This window comes from Mustela nivalis (assembly GCF_964662115.1).
Source record: "Mustela nivalis genome assembly, chromosome: 1".
NCBI classification, from domain to species: domain Eukaryota; kingdom Metazoa; phylum Chordata; class Mammalia; order Carnivora; family Mustelidae; genus Mustela; species Mustela nivalis.
Window position 1 is genome coordinate 201415049 of NC_139020.1, and position 18580 is coordinate 201433628.

At 55.3% G+C, this 18580-nt stretch overlaps 2 protein-coding genes across 2 annotated transcripts; both read left to right on the forward strand.

Moving 5' to 3' along the window:
- The first annotated feature begins 1743 nt into the window (after positions 1-1743).
- Positions 1744-7924, forward strand: TM6SF2 (transmembrane 6 superfamily member 2). The gene is made up of 10 exons (XM_082706757.1): positions 1744-1952; positions 3582-3685; positions 4094-4191; positions 4259-4362; positions 4775-4857; positions 5252-5376; positions 5574-5675; positions 5987-6079; positions 6774-6893; positions 7614-7924. Exons 1-10 carry the CDS (start codon positions 1858-1860, stop codon positions 7818-7820), a joined length of 1131 nt encoding a protein of 376 aa, XP_082562883.1. The 5' UTR covers positions 1744-1857; the 3' UTR covers positions 7821-7924.
- Positions 7925-9360: 1436 nt separating this feature from the next.
- Positions 9361-15574, forward strand: HAPLN4 (hyaluronan and proteoglycan link protein 4). The gene is made up of 5 exons (XM_082706714.1): positions 9361-9450; positions 10365-10482; positions 10778-11140; positions 12295-12630; positions 13021-15574. The coding sequence occupies exons 1-5, from the start codon at positions 9448-9450 to the stop codon at positions 13410-13412; spliced, it is 1212 nt and encodes a 403-aa protein (XP_082562840.1). The 5' UTR covers positions 9361-9447; the 3' UTR covers positions 13413-15574.
- The last annotated feature ends 3006 nt before the right edge of the window (positions 15575-18580 follow it).

Here is an 18580-nt window from a genome sequence, read left to right on the forward strand (position 1 = left end):
TCCCATGTGTGCCAGCTGTCCTGTGGTCCCAGGGCTTGAGCACAAGAGTAGCTCTGGGCAGCCAGATGTTCCAGTGATGGGGACCCTAGGCCTTGGTCCCAGGCACCTTGCCACCTAGGTGAATGTCACCCTTCGGTTGAATTAGGGACATGGAGGCTCTCCAGACTCAGCCCATGGACTTTACCCCCAGGCAAATGGAAAGTTGGAAAATGGCCCCCAAATTCGATGTGCATGTACAGGCACATCCCAGACACAGATACAAGGCCGGGTTGTTAGACAGCTGGATCAGACAGCCGGCCTTGCAGCAGGAGGAGCGGGGCTGGGGTGGCAGAGAGGGCTACATGGAAGAGGGGACATTGGGATCTGCTTTAAGGAGTGAGGAAATACTAGAGGATCCATTTTGCAGATAGGAGTCCTGGGGGGCGTTGGCACCGCTAGAGTTGGGAAAAGTGAAAGAAACAAGACTGGAGCCTCAGGTCAGCCCAGAGGAACCTGAACTTAACCCATGGGCAATGGACAGCTGGGTGCGACACTGTCAAGTCTGTGGCCTGAAGATCATCTTGTTGCCCAGGCTCAGAGAAAGGACCCAGCTGGCACAAGGACAAGGAGGTGCATGGAAAAAGGATGACTCTTCCCCACCCACAGACTGTGGGCCCCCCAAGGGCAGGTACTGAGTGGGTACCTGCTTACTCTTTTCCAGCAGCTACGAGTACCACATGGGTGAGAGTCCAAAGCTGCTTGGAAAGCACTGCTTCCTTATTCTCTCCCCACCCAACTATAGTTCCCTCCTTGGTGCCACCCCCCACCACCACCACCAATACCATTTGCGTCTTCCGGTGGACCCTACAGGCTGTTCAGAATCCTCCCTCAGCTCTGCCACTCTGACCCTCTGAGCCCCCTCACCACACCTCAGCCTCAGGCCTGAACTCGCTAGTCTCTCTGCCAGACACACTGTTCCAAACTCACCAAACTAGCAATCCATGCCTAATCTAAGCCCACCCTTTGGACTCTCTCCCTTGGACACCACCCACTGAGCAGGGGCACAGCTTCAACTGCCCACAAGGTGCTCAGGCTATATGGAAGGAACACAGCACACAGTCCTTCAAGAGACCCCCCGCCCCCAACCATGACCTTGGCTGCCTGCCTTGAGATGATCCCCAGACCCAGTCAAAGCTTTACACCCCGCCACGTATTTAAATATGTGTGGCCACTGCCTGAACACTCAAATCCAAGGGACCTGAAGGGAACTCTTTGTGTCCAAGCGACTGAGGTTCCTCCATCCGCGTGGAAAGCCTCCAATGTCCCCTTCATCCTACGAGGATGTGGCATTTAAAAGGGTCCCCTTTAGAGTCGAGGTAGGTACACAGGTGGCTTAGGACGGAGAAAACAGAAGTACAGAAGGAGGCCTGGAAAACAAATTCCCCTAGCTTGAAATATCTGGCCCAGGGCCTCCAGGTTGCAGTCCCGTGCCTCAAGAGCGGTAGCATCGGGCAACACGGAGTTTTAGACTAATAGTGAAGCCGCGGCTGGGCGGCCGGGAAGGCCACTGAAACCAAGCTGAGTCCCAAGCTGAGTCCGGTGACGGTGACGCGGGGAAGGGAGGGCTGGGGAAAGGGACCGCTTCCAGGGGGACGGGCCTCGGAGGCTCCCCGGGAGCGCGGGGCACAGTCATGGCTAGGCTAGGCTGCAGGACCAAGGCACAGCTGGGGGCGACCTTTGCGCAGGGCGGGGCGGGGCGGGGTGGGGCGGGCCCGGACTGGGGCCCTGGCAACCCCCGAACCCAGACGCGCTGCCGCAGAAGAGTCGAGCGCCCCGGAGGCCGCGCGGCGACCGAGCCGGGGTCCGGCCGCCGCCACTATGGACATCCCGCCGCTGGCCGGCAAGATCGCGGCTCTGTCGCTCGGCGCCCTCCCCTTGTCCTACGCGCTTAACCACGTCTCGGCGCTCTCGCAGTGCGTGAGGGGAGGGGCCAGGCCAGCCCCGGGGAGGGGGGCCGGGCTGCGGGGCCGGGTTGGCAGTGGCTGGGAGGGACGAAGCGCGGGCGGCAACTCTGGCTGCTCGGAACCCGGAACCCCTGCGCAGCTCCCGCCGGGAGGAAGGGACCTAGGCCGGAACTACCCCAGCCCCATGCAACCTGAAGTCCCCTCTCTGCCGGCCAGCGGGTTGTGTTGTGGGGGTGGGGTCGCTCCCGGGACGTTTAGGATTTGAGGAGAAAGTTTGAGAAGGAGAGCCCCCCCACACCCCACACAGGACAGAGTTTTGGAGGGTTTCTGGAGTTTCCCAGGGATGTGCCCAGCTCCAAAGTTACCAAAGGTCAAAGTATCGACCCAGATAAGGGCCTGATGACCCAGCTCTTGACACAGGCACACTCAGACTTGCGTTCTGTTCCACCACCCCTAGCAGATAGCCCCTCCATTGCCTGTCTCAGGCCTGAGACTTTATTCTGCTAAGGTTTGGCCCACCCTGTCTTTAGCCTCCGTTTCACCTACATGCTGTGACCTCCCTTGCTTCCTAACCCTAGACCCCAGTCCTGTGGATCCTGCCACTGGGTACTGGGCATCTATAGGCCCCTCATACTCCCAGACCTAGCTCCACTCAAGACATGGGGTAGAGAGAGTCTTGACTGTGGGGTTGGCTCCTTGGGTACAAATACCTGGCTCCATTCCCCCTGGATCCTGGGTGAGTCAGGTTGCTTCTGGGAGCCCGAGTTTCTTCAGTGTATAATGAACAGAATCCTCGACCTTGGCTCATAGGTAGAGTTAAGGATTATAAATTGTGTGCAAAGACTTGCATGGTCTTATCTGATTACTATAATTGTCATTGTTGGTCAGATGGGACCAGGATGGGAATCTTAGATGTCAGAGGGGTCTATGAGAAGGTAGGAGCCTGGAGAACGTGTAGGGGAGTGTGGGACCCTGGATAGCTTTCCCACCCACCCACTCTGCCCACCTGTTGTTGGAGGCTTCCAACCTGACTTCTATTTCTTATCTATGCAGCTGGTTGACCTGTCTTATCTGGTTGATGGAACAGATCAGGGCAGGGGTGGGGTGTGGTTCACAGAAGTATTTGGACTTCAGCTGGGAGGAGTCAGGAGCTTCAGAAAGTGAGGTGTACAGGGCTGAGCATTAGAGACCTTGCAGGCTTTGGGAGGTGGGTCTGGCTACAGAGGGGCTTGGTGGTGTTGAATGACTGAGAGCAAATTGAGTTGAACACGGGATGGATTGTATAGTCAGAAAGAGTTGACTGATGCCCTCTCTGTACTTGGCCCAAGTAGCGCAATAATTCTTTCTAAGGAGTCAGGGAGGGCTTCCTGGAGGAGAAGCCATGAAAGATGGGCCACAGAGTAAGAGTAGGAGTTTGCCAAGTGGAAGAGACTTCTAGAGGGAGGTCCCAGGAGGGAGAAACAGCTCAGGTAACAACCTAGTGATAGAAAAGAGCAGTTGCAGGGAACGAGATTCCTGGATGGAAAGACACCTCAGTCTCGACATCTGAAGCATCCTGGAATCTGCTTTTGTCCTCACCAGGGTGGGTGGGCCTCAGCATTGAGCCTGGCCTCTCTGACTTGTTTTCCCTCTCCACAGCCCCCTAGGGCTGGCATTGATGAGTGCCCTGATCCTGGGCCTGCTTTTTGTGGCTATCTACAGTTTGTCCCCTGGCGAGATCTACTATGACCCACTCTATGCTGGTGAGTCAGTCAGAACTGTGTGAGCGGGGGCCTCCTCCATCCCCTTGAAGGGCTCCCATCAGGCTGAAGAACCTCAAATACACTGGAGAAATACATTGGTTGGGGAACCTCAGGGGGCCTTCCCCTTCAGACCTGGGGCCCTTGAGAGCTCCCATCAGACTGGGAGCCCCTGAGAGACCACTGTTCCTCATCACTTTGGGATTTCCTCAGGGTAGGGTCAGTGCCTTCTCAGCCTGAGGCCTCCCAAAGGCAGGACTGTGCCTCCTCAACAGGGCTGTGGGTCATGTGACCTGTGAAGCGGCAACTGGGAGCAATTGGGTGTGGTTCCTTGCCTCTACTCTGGGTCCCAGACTAGCGGCCTCAGGCCCCGCCCACACCCGGGTCAGGCTCCGCCCACTCTCCCCGCAGTGTTCGCTGTCTTCTCCTTCACCTCCGTGGTGGATCTCCTCATTGCTCTCCAGGAAGATGGCTACGCGGGGGGCTTCATGGAATTCTTTACTAAAGAGGTACGTAGGGGTCGCCCGGGTTGCCTCCTGCCCTGCGGCCCAGCTGAGCCCTGATCTGCCCTGGCAGGGAGAGCCTTATTTGCGCACGGCACACGGAGTCTTCATCTGCTACTGGGATGGCACGGTTCACTACCTCCTCTACTTGGCCATGGCTGGTGCCATCCGCAGAAGGTGCATGGGGCAGGGTTAGAGTTTGGGGTGGGGGCGGTGTGGCACCTGGACCCTGGAGATCAAGTCCTCAGGTGGGGTCCCAAGTTTGGGTGCAGTCAGCAGTGTCTGTAGGGGAAATCATGAGTCCTCTCTAGGGCTCCAGCCAGGAGTAACCCGGAGAAGGTTCCAGAATGCCAAGGTGTAAGTGGTAGTCAGCTCTCTTCTCTTGTACACTTCTGTGCCTAAGCAACCATGTGTGTCCTTAGACAGACAATCTGTTCAGTCCCTCATTCACCTCACTGTTGTCCCTTCTGTCCTGGACAAAAATGGGAGGTACCCAGAGCTGGGGAGCCAAGGGTGGACCCTGGGCCCTGGCTAGGGCTCTGAGACAGGAACAGGCATCTGTTGGTCACCCCTCCATCCTCCACCACAGGAAGAGATACAGGAACCTTGGACTGTACTGGCTGGGATCTTTCGTCATGAGCGTCTTGGTGTTCCTCCCAGGAAACATCCTTGGTAAGGACTTGGCTTTGAAGGATCCCGCCTCCTCAGGCTGGGTTACTGTCCTGCGCCTAGAAGGTTCATAGGTAGGTCTTGGGAAGTAGAGGGAAGAGGCAGCCCAGTATGTGGGGATGGCTGAGCTAGAGAAATACACAAGATGTATTCAGGAGAAGCAAAGAACAGCTGAGAGAAAGAAGCCATATCCAGAAGATAAATTGAGTCAGGCCAGGCTGAGGGGTCTGGACACCATCTGATGAGCACTGGGGAGCCAGAGGTGTTGGAGCTTGAAAAGGACTGCATTCATGAATTATTGCTTCCAACCCAGGGATTCTGGTGTGACTCACCTATGGGTCTGGCCAGGCCTGGGGGATCCTCCCTGAGTGACACCCCCTCTCTCCTACCATGACAGGTAAATACAGCTCGGAGATCAGACCAGCCTTCTTCCTTGCCATCCCCTATGTGCTAGTCCCATGCTGGGCTGGTGTGAGGGTCTTCAACCAGGCCCGGGCACCAACCTGCTATGCCCCCAATGTGGTAAGTGCCTTGCCCCCAGACAGTTTGTTGTGCCAACGTGCCTGAATGCTCCCTCTGACCCCCATTAGAATTGCTTCTGGTCAAAAACATTAACTCTTTGGAAGGCTCTCCTTGGCCATTAGTAAAGAAGGGATGAGCCTTTATCAAGTGCCTGTTGGCTACCAGACTTCTCACGCTGTCTCTCTCCTATGGGGCAGGTACAGGAGGAACAAAGCAAGGGTATCCTGCGACGTCCAGTAGACTTGGCCCTTGTCATATACCTCACCCTCGCCGGGTTCTTCACCCTCTTTCGGGGCCTGGTGAGTCTGCAGTGGTCAGCCTACTTTTCTTCTGCCCCAGCTCCCTTTCCTGTCCCCACCAATCATCTTCCTTTAACCAAAGCGAAAAGACCACTGCTCGCCTGTCTGATCATCCGGGAGGTTCTTCATCCAGTCTGATCCATGTCTGTCCATGACAAAACCCCATTCCCTGTAACCTTCCTAGCCAAAGTGAAAGAACCAAGGCTAGGGGAAGCCAGAGCAAGGGATAGGGGACCCACCTGGGAGGGTAGAGAAGGTTTCTTGTGGGAAAAATATTTGATGGGGGTTGTTGGTTTGTCTGTCTGCCCCAGGTGGTGCTTGACTGCCCTACAGATGCGTGCTTTGTGTACATCTATCAGTATGAGCCATACCTACGGGACCCTGTGGCCTATCCAAAGGTGCAGGTGAGAAGAAAGATGGGAAACGAGGACCATATGGTTCTGCAAGGGGTAGAGGCCTAGCAAGCCCTCTTAGAAGCAGGTACCAGAAACACAAAAGTCAATCTGTTGTCCTCCCAAAAATGTCTGTCTTCCAGTGAAGACAGATATGGTCTTCAAGTATGGCTGGATCTAGGTGCCGAGGATAACTCTGTCTCAGGGCTCTGTTTTCTTTGCATGGACTCCACTTCCAGGTAGTCACTTTGTGGGATTGCAGAGACAGCCTTGGGCAGCAGCAGGCCTCCATCTGCCCTACTTAGCCACCCCAGAGGAATGTGAGCGATTATTTCTCCAGAGCTTAAGCACAAATCTCAGACAGGCTCTGATTGGCCCGCGTGCCATCATCACTGAATAACAGGTGCATCCTGTCGCTGGTCATTATGGCCGGCGGGCCTGGAGTGGTCCAGTTGGCCAGGCCCGGGTCATATGCCACTTCTGGAGTAACATGGGTGAGCTCAGTGTGTGTGTGTGCATGTGGCCAGGGGTGGGGGTGGGTCGAGGGAAATTGAGGAGCAGTGTGCACAGGGTTGTGATATTCAGAGAGCCCCCTCACCCAATCCTGGGCAGGGTCTGAGGTTGGCCGGATCCTCCCTGGGGGCCTCTGCCTCAGGGGGCTCAGGGAGGCAGCTACTGCTCATCCTATGGGTTGTGTCCCCCACAGATGCTGGTGTACATGTTCTACGTGCTGCCCTTCTATGGCCTGGCTGTCTATGGCCTCATCTTCCCTGGCTGCTCTTGGCTGCCTGACTGGGCCTTGGTGTTTGCTGGAGCTGTTGGCCAGGTGTGGTGGGGTGTGGGGGCAGAGGGGTGGAGTCTGTAGGGAAGAAAGTTCCTGCCTCCCCATCAGTTTCCTTTCATGCTTTCCCTGGGCAGGGGGGTTGCTGAGCCTCTAAGAGGCCCCGGTCACAACTTCATACCTTAGGATTCCCTCGTCTTGGGGAGAAAGGACCTAACACTAACACTCCCGACCCTGTGAGGTCAGAACTGGGGAGAGTCAAGACTAGGGGCTGAGAGCAATTGCAGAAGGGGAAGATTGCCTAGGAGAGTGAGCCTAGGAGCTGGGCTTTGATGTATGGGTATGAGTTCTCTAGGTAAGGAAGAGCATTGCAGGAATGGGAACAGCATAAAGACACAGAGGGGAATGGTGGTTTAGCACAGCCACAACACCGAGAGAGAGTCAGAGGCACAAGAGGCTACCTAGGGTAGGGAAGAGTAGGAGGAGAAGCTGGACCGACATCAAGGAGAAGGGAAACAGGGCGGGCCTCACAGAAAGAGTGAAGACAGTTCCGGTTACACAGCTGGGAAGAGGCTCACGGACAAGTGCACAGGAAATGTGGTGACAGTGTTATTTAGAGGCAGACAGATGGACTAGAGAGGGGAGACAGGTCAGCAGCCAGTGAAAGGGACAGGGACCCTCTGGGCTCCCTAGGGTGGGATATTAGGGATGCTGGGCCTTGTTCTTTCCTGACCCCTGACCTGTACCTCCTTGTGTGGCCACTAGGCACAGTTCTCGCACATGGGGGCCTCGATGCACGTGCGCACACCCTTCACCTACCGCGTGCCTGATGACGCCTGGGCCTGCTTCTTCGGGAGCAACCTGCTGTATGCGCTGGGTCCCCAGCTGCTGGCCTTCCGCTGCCTGTGGTGGCCTGCCTTCTTCCTGCACCCGCCCCCTGGTCCCCTGGCCCACCACAAGAAGGAGGACTGAGAGCTGGGGACTCCCTACGACTCTGTTTTCATGCCCAAAGAGCCCTGCCCCGGGAAGGGTGGGCTGGGTCTCTTAGAGTCAGGAAATATATCTTCAGGTGTCTTTGGTCCTGGCTATGGTGGTATAAGCCCAGTGCACGGGGTGGGACACCCAGGGACCCTCAGCTGTCACAGTATTCCAATCCCACACAGACTGCTCTACGCCAGAGTTTACCTATCATACTCACATGGATCCTTTCAGTAAAAAACAAAACAAAACAAAACAAAAAAACCCACAAAACTTTTAAAGCCTCAGTATTGCTGCTGCTTAAGTGTTTCAGGATTCAGAGGTGAGGGATTGCTTCTCTAGAGGCCTACCATCACTGCCAGCATGACCATCGGAGCTGGAGGTACTGGCTAGCAGAAGTCTGCCTCTGTTTGGTGTGTTCAGCTCCATCTTCCAGATGGGAAAAACAGAGGCTCAGAGAGGTCCAAAGACCTGTCTGATGTCACAATCAGGAGAGAAACATCCAAAATCCAAGCTCTGACAATAAATTATAATAAATGATGGCATGGCACAGTTATTAAGCACCTACCACATACCATCACCAAGAGCCAAACTCAAGTGCTACATGCTGGATCTCACCCTATATTCCAGATGGGGAGACTGAGCCTGTAGGCAGTCAAGGTCCTTGTTGGAGGTCATGGCTCCTAGATGCCTCTGAGCTCAAGGACTTCGTGCCAGCCTAGCCTATCCAACCATGGGCCCTATAACCCTGCCTCTATTGTATGGTTGGCTCATATTTTGGGGAAACTGAGGCTGAGGACGCTGCCAAGGGGTTGGGAGAAAGGCACATTGTTTTTTCCTGATTGGATTTTTGAACTTGAGTGAAAGGCCAGGTTTTGGTATGAGTCAGCCGCAGAGTGGGTCAGGGGCTTGATCAGTCTCCCCTGCTCCCCCTCCTACCGACATTAGGCCCCTATCGTATGTCTAACCGTTGGATCTTCACCAAGGAACCAACACTCCCATTTCCCAGAGGTGGAAACTGAGGCTCAGAGAGACAAAGCCTCTCTTATAAGGTCCTGCAGCAGTTGAGAGGCACAGTCAGATTTGGACTTGTTGCTGCAGGTTCCCTCTGCAGAGTGTGTGACAATTGTGGGGCCCCACCCCACAGAGTGAGCACCTTCGCGTGTCAGAGCCCAGGACACGGCGATGGCCATCAAGTGACAAATGGGAAAACTGTGACATGCAAGCCAAGCCTCTTTCCCAGGTTACTCAGACCTCTGGCTCACGTGGGCATCCTAGATGGAAGACCGTCAGGGCCCCCCTCCTCTATCTTAAAGAGAGTTAAACTGACGCCCAGAGGTTCCTTTGCCCGCCCAAGATCAGCCAGCAGAATCAGCGACGTGGTCCTGCATTCACTGTCCAGTGTGGCCCTTCCTCCGCCCGCGCCCAGGTTTCTTCGCGGAGCGCGCGTCGCCGCGTCGCCTTTAAAGCTCCTCCCCGCACCCCCATCCGCCTCCCTCCTCCCCTTGCAGGCAGACGCCGGGATTGCGCCGCCCGAAGGAACTGGCCCAGTCCTTTCTGGGTGTGCGGGGAGCGCAGTCCCGGCGCGTAGGGGCCGCTCGGCGGGGGCCGCACCGGCAAGATGGTGAGTGGGGCGCGGGCGCGGGTCCGTGTAGGTCCCTCTCTGGGATTCTGTCTCGCTCCGTGTCTTAATCTACGTCCCTCCGGGTTCCTCTTCTCAGTCTCTCTCCGCTCTGTCTCTACCATCCCTCCCTTCTCTCACCCTCTTGTATCTCTGTTTCTCGAATTCTGCCTCTCATTTTATATCCCTCTCTGCCTCTCCCTACTTTTCTCTCCCTCTTTTTGTCTTCCTGGTCCCTTTTCTTTTCCTCTGAGTCTCGGTCTCTCCCTACCTCCAAGCCCCCTCTTCTTTCTCGTTCCCCCTCTTGCTCTCTTTGCTCTCTCTTTCAGTCTGTCTCTCCATCTTTCCATACCCTTTTCTGAGTCTCTACCTCTTCACCCCCATCTCTTCCTGGTTTTCTGTCTCTTTCCCTTTCCTGGCCCTCTCCCCGTGTCTCTACATCTCTGTGGCTCTACCCCTCGCGTCCCACCGCCTCCCCCCGCCGCCCTCACACCGCGACCGGCCGGTTTGCTGCAGTCTCCTGGCGCACGGATAACCTTGCCGCTGCCGCGGCTCCAACTCCTTCCCCCTCCCCCCATCCCTGCCTAGGCTGGCCTGACAAGGGGGCGGAGCTCCGAGCGGCGGGTGTTGGGGTTACGGGATCTGGCGGGTCGCTGGCGCTGGACTGAGCGCAGGTGAGCCCAGAGGCGTGGGCTTTGCGTAGGAGCTGGAGTGTGAAGTCCGGGGAGAGTGCGGGGGACAGGGGGTGAGGGCTGGGAGGGTCTGCTAGCCTTCTCCTTGAGAGAGTCCCCTGGGACCCTGGCCTGGGTAGGGACTTGGGCATGCGAGAAGTCCTGGCCGTGAGGAAGGAAGGTCAGGGGTCTAGTCCTACGACAGGCAAAGTCCAGGAGGCTGGACTGAGTACCCTGTGCCCCCAGGTGTGTCCTCGGGCGGCCCTCGGTCCCGGCGCGCTCTGGGCAGCGGCCTGGGGAGTCCTGCTGCTCACGGTCCCCGCAGGGGCGCAGCGCGGACGCAAGAAGGTCGTGCACGTGCTCGGTGAGTCTGGATAGCGGAAGCCGGTCTTGCCCCGCAGGAGCAGCGGCCAAATGTAATTGCCTGGATGCAGGGAGGATATAGGGGGTAGGGCATGGAGCCTTCCTAGCGGTTACAGACCTCCACCCTCGCCCCTCCCCCTCTGAGTCGCAGTTCCCTTTCCTGATCTCCTTTAACCTTACGATCCCCTGACCTGCGCCCAAGCCTTCTCCCACAACACTTTCACGGGATCCCCTTCCCCCGGTTCCTCACCCCGCCCCCTGGGCCCTCTTCTGAACCCTGCTTGGCCCTCCCGCAGAGGGTGAGTCTGGCTCGGTGGTGGTGCAGACGGCGCCTGGGCAGGTGGTCAGTCACAGGGGTGGCACCATCGTCCTGCCCTGCCGCTACCACTATGAGGCAGCTGCCCACGACCACGACGGCGTCCGTCTGAAGTGGACCAAGGTGGTGGACCCACTGGCCTTTGCTGACGTCTTCGTGGCCCTGGGCCCCCAGCACCGAGCATTTGGCAGCTACCGTGGGCGTGCCGAGCTGCAGGGCGATGGACCCGGGGATGCCTCCCTGGTTCTCCGAAACGTTACGCTGCAGGATTATGGGCGCTATGAATGCGAGGTCACCAATGAGCTGGAGGATGACACTGGCATGGTCAAGCTAGACCTGGAAGGTAACCAGCTGGTGGACGGAATAAAGCATGTTTCTAAGAGAGAAGAGGGGGAAATATTGCAAAAGACAGAAACCATATCAAGTTGGCCTTAAAGAATTTGAGGCTTGGTAGGGTAGGGTAATGGGAGATGAGATGCTCTGATTGGCTGACTATGGACCTGGGAGGTGGGGTTTCTACCTGAAAAATTCTCTCCCACCTGTTGTTTGCCTTCCTCAGTCCATCTGAGAAGCTTCTAGAAGAGATTTCAGAGCCCTCACTTGCTGTACCTCCCAACAATAACAAATAACAGCAATAACAGCAGGAAGTTTTCTTATTGTCCAAAGTAAAAGAATCTCTTGTTTAATTTTCCCAAAAACTTTGAGGGAGGTGCTATTACCAACAGATGAGCAACAGGCTCAGAGAGATTAGACCTTGCTTGAGGTACATGTAAGCGACGTAGTTAGGACTCAAGCTTCGGTCTTCATGCTCCAGGTGTTCACTTGGCCCCTGTTTGCTCCTCCCTGTGTCTGCTGAAAGATCCATCTGCCCCTCCAAGGTCTACCCCTCAAGCACACACACACACACACAATGCTGTTGAAGTGAGTTGACTGTGGGTCCAATGAGGGCAAGTTGTAAGAACTGAAGGTGGAAGAGAAACCAGTGGAAACTGCCCTGGACAATTCTGGGGATCAAAGAAGTCTTTGCCCAAGGTCATACTTTCAGGGGCTCCCTGTGGAGGAGTCAGCACTGGACACAAACATTCCCAGCTCCATCAGCTCAGGGCTTGACCAGCGTGGAGCTCCCAGTACTGGGGGAATGTCAGAAGCAGTGAAGATTGAAGGGAGAAAGGTTGTGGGGGCTGGGTTTTGAAGGATGAATAGGAGTTCAGCAGATGGAAGAAATGGGAAGTACATAAACAGATCTCCCATGGTGGAAAGGGAATAATTAAGATTAAGTAACTTAAGAGGGAGGGTCAAATGAATCCCAGACTTAAGGCAAAGGGAATCACAAGGGGTTGTGAGGTTGCGAATAGCGAATAGCCTGGTCAGGTCTACGTCCAGAGTGAGGGATGGAGTGGAAAGTCTAGGTTGAAGAGTCACGCAGCACCCCAAATGTTAGGTGGGTAGGGGTGGGCTGGGATTCCCCAGCTGAACCCCCTACGTATGTCCTCCTAGGAGTTGTCTTCCCTTACCACCCCCGTGGAGGCCGCTACAAGCTGACCTTCACGGAGGCGCAGCGCGCCTGCGCTGAGCAGGACGGCATCCTGGCGTCGGCAGAGCAGCTGCACGCGGCCTGGCGCGACGGCCTGGACTGGTGCAACGCAGGCTGGCTTCGAGACGGGTCCGTGCAGTACCCGGTGAGCCAGCCCCGGGAGCCTTGCGGCGGCCTGGGCGGAGCCGGAAGCGCCGGGACCGGCGGCGGCACCGCCTCCGGGGGCGTGCGCAACTACGGCTACCGCCACAATGCCGAAGAACGCTACGACGCCTTCTGCTTCACGTCCAACCTCCCGGGTGTGTAGGCCCCGCCCCTAGGAAGGAGACCCCGCCCTCCACAGGCTCGGGGTCCGCCCCCATAGAACCCTCTCCCCAGTCCCCCTCCCTCTCAGTCTCTTTCCCACCCTCTCAGTTTCCTGCTCTTAACCCGTCTATCTACTCTGGTCCTCGGAGGTCCAGAACACGATATCCCACCCCCGGACTGCCATGGCGCAGCAATCACGCATCGCCTGGCACCAACACTATCCTGGACACGGCTGGGGTCCAGGACTGCAGGAGAGAGGGTGTTCCTGAATCCTGTGGCTGGGGTTCTGGGTGGCAGGCACGTCGGGGGTGGGAAGCGTTCTGAACCCGGAGGAGGCCGTCTGCCGGGAGTGGCCTTAACCACTCTCCCCCACTCCACTGCAGGACGTGTGTTCTTCCTGAAGCCGCTGCGGCCTGTGCCCTTCTCGGGAGCAGCGCGTGCGTGCGCGGCGCGCGGCGCGGCCGTGGCCAAGGTGGGACAGCTGTTCGCTGCGTGGAAGCTGCAGCTGCTGGACCGCTGCACCGCGGGCTGGCTGGCCGACGGGAGCGCGCGCTACCCCATCGTGAATCCGCGCGCGCGCTGCGGCGGCCGCCGGCCCGGCGTTCGCAGCCTGGGCTTCCCAGACGCCACGCGCCGGCTCTTTGGCGTCTACTGCTACCGTGCACCCGGCGCGCCGGACCCCGCACCCGGCGGCTGGGGCTGGGGCTGGGCCGGAGGCGGTGGCTGGGCCGGAGGCGCGCGCGACCCGGCCGCTTGGACCCCGCTGCGCGTCTAGGCCCCGGGCGCAGTTGGTTTGGGTGCTTGGCGGCTGGCCGAGTGCTCTGCGGTCTCTTGGAAACGGACCACGTGACTGGAGACTGGCCACGCCTCCTGCGGTACCCTGCAGGCTGACCAGGTCTTCTGTGGTCTTTGACCCCTGGCTGCCCTTCCTGGGGTCCTCATAGACTGCCAGTTCCGGGAGACTGATCAAGCCCCCACTTCTCCTGGACAGTGGATCTCCCTCCTCCCTCGACTTCCCCAGGAGATGGGCCATGTACCCTGAAGACCCCTGGAGGCCAACAAACCTTGAGGTCTCCTAAGATTGGCTACGCCTCCCGAGGTTACTTGAAAACAGACAGAACCACCTCCCTTCGCGGTCTCCTGGAGGCTGGACCCCCAGGATTATCTGGAGAGTGGCCTCAGGCCTTCTGCATCTCCCTGGAGACTGAAGACTGTTCCCTTATGATCATCTGGACCCTGAACCCTCCTCCCCCTCCTACGTAGAGAAACCTCGGAGTTCACCAGGTGATCACGCCCCGTGGTCACATGGAAACTGGGCTCTTGTCCTCTACCCTGTGGTGATCTGGAAATTGGGTATTCCCATTCTGCTGCCTTCCCCTGTGAATCCCTTTAAGTTTGCCGATTAACAGGCCATGTTCCCAGGTCACCCTGAACACCCCCACCCTTCCAGCTTCAGGGGAGACTAGCCTTGTCTGTCACCACTAAAACAGAATGATATGCCCCAGCTGGCTCGCATGACTGGTGGCCGTGCCCCAGCCCTCAGGTATCTCTTTGGACGGAGAAAACCCGCTCCCATCTAATGGACGGCCTCTTTCCCAACTGTCAACAAAGAGACCATCCCCTGGGCCCAGGGATCCATAGGATCCATGTCACTCACTATGGAGACGAGCTGTCCCACTTCCCATTGTTACCAAGGCGACCAGCCCAACTTCTACCTGTAACCTAGTCATACAGCCCTTCCCTCATCAGTCACACCCATGGAGTTAGTGCCTACCTCCTCGAGCTGTAACCATGGATACCACACGTTTCCCATCTCACCTCCGGGATTCCAGAGAGCTACAACTCTACTTCTGAATGTCCCCATTCTTACCAACAGCCCTGAAGACCATTTCCTCCCCCAACTGTCCCGAGAGTGACCCAACATTCAGTTCTCCAGCTCTCACCATGGGAACAGGCTGCCCCAGTGCACCCCAGCTCCTTGCCACCCTCCAAACTCTGCCTCCAAGCTGCTGAAACCCCATAGCTGTTGCCATGGAGACCAAACTCTGGTGTCTGAGGTCACAGAACACCTTTCCCTCTAGACTTTCCCAGGTCAGCAGGGCCCCGCCCCACCAAACTATTGCCATAGAGACTGTCAGCGTAATCCCCATGACAACCCACTCAGGCTCTCGAACTTCTTACTGGGGGCCGGAACTGCACCCCTTAGGGCTTCATGTCTGCCCTTAACCAGATAGGCCCAGCCCCCCCGGGCAGCATCCCTAGATATGGCTGGACTTCTGGAGCTGCTGGACACCCTCCGTTTGCACGCTAACTCTATCCCAGACAACAGTGCACGAGAAACCCTTGCAACCCCCAGGTGTTGGCATTGCTGCCATACAGATGAGCCAAATGACTGGCAGGCCTGGCCCTTTATCCTGTGCAAGTACTCGGCTCCCCCCTTCCCTTCTGAGACCACAGCTCCATTCTCACAGAGCTCTGCTCTCCTCTAACTGCCCCCGGCCCTCACATTCCACTTCTTAAAGATCCAGGAGAGATGGAATGTTTTTAAGCTTCAAAATCCACAGTGAGCTCCAGATTCTAAAGGGCAATTTGTGCTAAGAAGTTAGCCAGACACCCCTCCCACTCCCAGTGTTGAGAGCCAGCTCAGGAGAGACGGTCCATGAACAAATCCACCCCAGCCATGGCAGACCTCAGCTCCAAGGTCTTCCCTGGAGTAGCACAGAGGGCCTTCCTGGACCCCTCCCCCACCACCTTATTGTCACACCCATCTTGAGGAAACCCATCTGTGAGTTTGGGAAACCGGTGGGCTCGGGTTTGAATCCTGCCTCTGTGACCAAGTGACAAGCCTGTTTTCCTCCTCTGTACCAGAGCTGTTCTGAGATCCCAGTGAGTGCAAAGCATACAGCAGGGGCTCAATTAAAAAAGTGTTTGTTTGTTTGTTTGTTTGTTTGTTTTTGGATGAATGAGAAAATGGGACAGCTGGTGGCTAATTGTTTCATAAATGCACTTTGGTGGACAAAATATTTCCCAGCTGGGGGTGTGTGTGGTGATGATTTGATTGGGAGGCATCCCCCTCGTTCCTCAGGACCATCCTCACTCCCCAATGCCCCCCCACCCCCCACCCCCCGTCTTCCCTAATTCTGCCTTCCCTCTCCCCTCTCTTCCTTGCATCATCCCCTCCCCCCATGTGTCCGGCCCCTTTCAGCCCTGGCCTGACTGGGTCGATGACACACCAAGTGGTCCCTCTCAATCCCCCAGGCACAAAGTGTGCAAAACTGGAAGGAAAGCTCTTGCACCAGGAAGGCAGAGAGATTGCAAATTTTCCCTGGTGCGGAGGTGGAGTGGGGGTGGGGGGTATCGTGGGCGGAGAAACATTGTAACTTTCTGGGATACAAGCAAAGGGAGAAGAGGAAAACGTGTAAAAGTGATTAGGCTGTAGACGGGAGATAGTCGATGTTAACTTACCTCTCATCCTTCAATACCAGACGTGACAGAACTTCCAGAGACTCAAACCACTCATCTGAAGGCAGCGCCCAGCCCCTTGGTTAGACGGCCTTGGGCTTCAGCTGGGTTCTTTCCTTCCTTGATTACGAATGGTAGGGGGCATATGTCCAGGCATGAGTCATGGGATTTCTAGAATCCCGCCTTTTCCCCGCTGGCATTTTTTCTCCCTTCCGTGGTTCCAGTTTTCTAGTTTTCCTGTGAATACGTAACTTTCTTTTTTTTCCCCCGTCAATACGTAACTTTCTAACCACCGCGGGTACAATGAGAGTCGGAGGGGCTGACACCACCCCCTTCTAGTTTAGCCAGTGAGTGCTGACCGCAATTCCTTGGGAAAACCTGATTGGTCCAAGGAGGGAGAGAGAGGCAGGGGGACCGTGCCACTGAGTCCCTGGGATTCTGGTGAACCAGTTGTGCCACAGGAAGCTTCGTCCTGCTGAAGTTGCTGCACTGTTGGAGTGGAGGTCTCCAGGGCCCACCTGAAGGAGAGCTAAGGGATGGCAACCCGGATAGAAACCTTCCTGACGCCAGATATTCCGTAAAATCGCTCTTTCCCATCCAACACCTCCCAGTTCACTGTCCAGAGACATCCAAAGTTTCTTACAAGCCCTTCCAAGAAATGTTGTGTTCATTCAAGCAAACATGCTTGTGTATTTTCCCCCATTTTTACACAAATGGCATTTACACAATTCACACTGTTGGAGATTATCTATCTAGTTCCAAGACATTTTTATCATCCCCAAAGGAAACACCATACCCATTAAGCAAACACACCCCCATGTTTTCCTACCCTCTCCCCTGGCAGTTGTTTATCTACTTTCTGTCTCTCTAGTTTTGCCTATTCTTGATTCACATAAAGAGAATCATATAGGGACACCTGAGTGGCTCACTCTTTAGGATTTGTTGGTTTTTGTTTGTTTTGTTTGACTCTTGATTCTCTGCTCTGATTGTATTTTCGGGTGGTGGTATGGAACCCTGCATTGCTCCAAGCTGGGCGTGGAGCCTGCTTGAGATTCTCTCTTTCTCCCTCTGCTCCTCCCCCCACCCCGCCACTTGCTCTCACTCTAAATAAAAAAATAAATTGAATCTTATAATATGTGTCCTTATGTGTCTGGCTTCTTTCACTCAGCATAATGTTTCTGAGGCTCATGTTGTGATGGGTATCAAGACTTCATTCCTTTTTATGGCTGAATAATATTCTGTGTCACGTATGTGCCCTGTTCTGTTTATTCACTTATCAGTTAATGGACATTTGGGGTTTTCCATCTTTTTGGTGATTGTGACTAATGCTGCTATGAACATCTATGTGCCATGTATACTTTTCAAGTCACTCTCCTTTTACTTAGTATTTTACTTTGGAGATAGTTTCAATCACCATATCAAGATCCCCCACTCCCACATTCTTTTTTTTTTTTTTTTAAGATTTTATTTATTTATTTATTTGACAGACAGAGATCACAAGTAGGCAGAGAGACAGGCAGAGAGAGAGGAGGAAGCAGGCTCCCCGCGGAGCAGAGAGCCTGACAAGGGGCTTGATCCTAGGACCCCGGGATCATGACCTGAGCCGAAGGCAGAGGATTTAACCTACTGAGCCACCCAGGCGCCCTACCCACACGTTCTTTTAAAGGTCGGCCAGAGCATTCATTGCTTGGATGCGCCATAATTTGATAGCCCGTCTCCTAATGGCGGATGTTTAGATTTTCCCATTTTGATATTACTAATAAGTACCTGCCTCACCGCACACAAATTCTAGCATAATTGGGGGATGACATTAGAAGTTGTTTAATCAAGGAGTGAAACTTGCCATTTTGATAGCACTCTCCAGCTCTTCTTGGAGGCGGGGACAACTTAGATCCCACCAGTAATAGATGTACCTGCCTCTTTCCACACATCCTAATCAGCATCGTGTGTTAACACTTTTTACTTTAGCCAACTTGATAGGTTAAAAAAAAAATCTCATTGTGGTTGTCACGTGCAATTCTCTTATTATGTGTGAGCCTGAGCAAACATCCCCCATGTTGACCTTAGGTGCAGGGGGGTGGAAGTCATAAATCATTCACAGTTCGAGTGTGTTGTCATTCTTGATCAATGCAAGTCCCCTCTCTTGTTAGATTTGATTCTCTTTTTAAATATGCTCTTCTTGGGCGCCTGGGTGGCTCAGTGGGTTAAGCCTCTGCCTTCAGCTCAGGTCATGATCCCAGGGTCCTGGGATCGAGCCCTGCATCGTCAGGCTCTCTGCTCGGTGGGGAGCCTGCTTCCCCTTCTCTCTCTGCCTGCCTCTCTGCCTACTTATGATCTCTCTCTCTCTCTCTCTGTGTCAAATAAATAAATAAAATCTTTAAAAATAAATAAATTAATTAATAATAAATAAATAAATAAATAAATAAATAAATGTGCTCTTCTTGGGGTTCCTGGGTGGCTCAGTCATTAAGCGTCTGCCTT

Coding starts and splice junctions, on each gene's coding strand:
- HAPLN4 (XM_082706714.1), top strand. Junction 10,483..10,777: donor GAAGGTCGTGCACGTGCTCG/GTGAGTCTGGAT, acceptor GCCCTCCCGCAG/AGGGTGAGTCTGGCTCGGTG. Junction 12,631..13,020: donor CTTCACGTCCAACCTCCCGG/GTGTGTAGGCCC, acceptor ACTCCACTGCAG/GACGTGTGTTCTTCCTGAAG.
- TM6SF2 (XM_082706757.1), top strand. CDS start 1,858: ATGGACATCCCGCCGCTGGCCGGCAAGATCGCGGCTCTGTCGCTCGGC. Junction 1,953..3,581: donor CACGTCTCGGCGCTCTCGCA/GTGCGTGAGGGG, acceptor CCCTCTCCACAG/CCCCCTAGGGCTGGCATTGA. Junction 4,858..5,251: donor CCTCCCAGGAAACATCCTTG/GTAAGGACTTGG, acceptor CTACCATGACAG/GTAAATACAGCTCGGAGATC.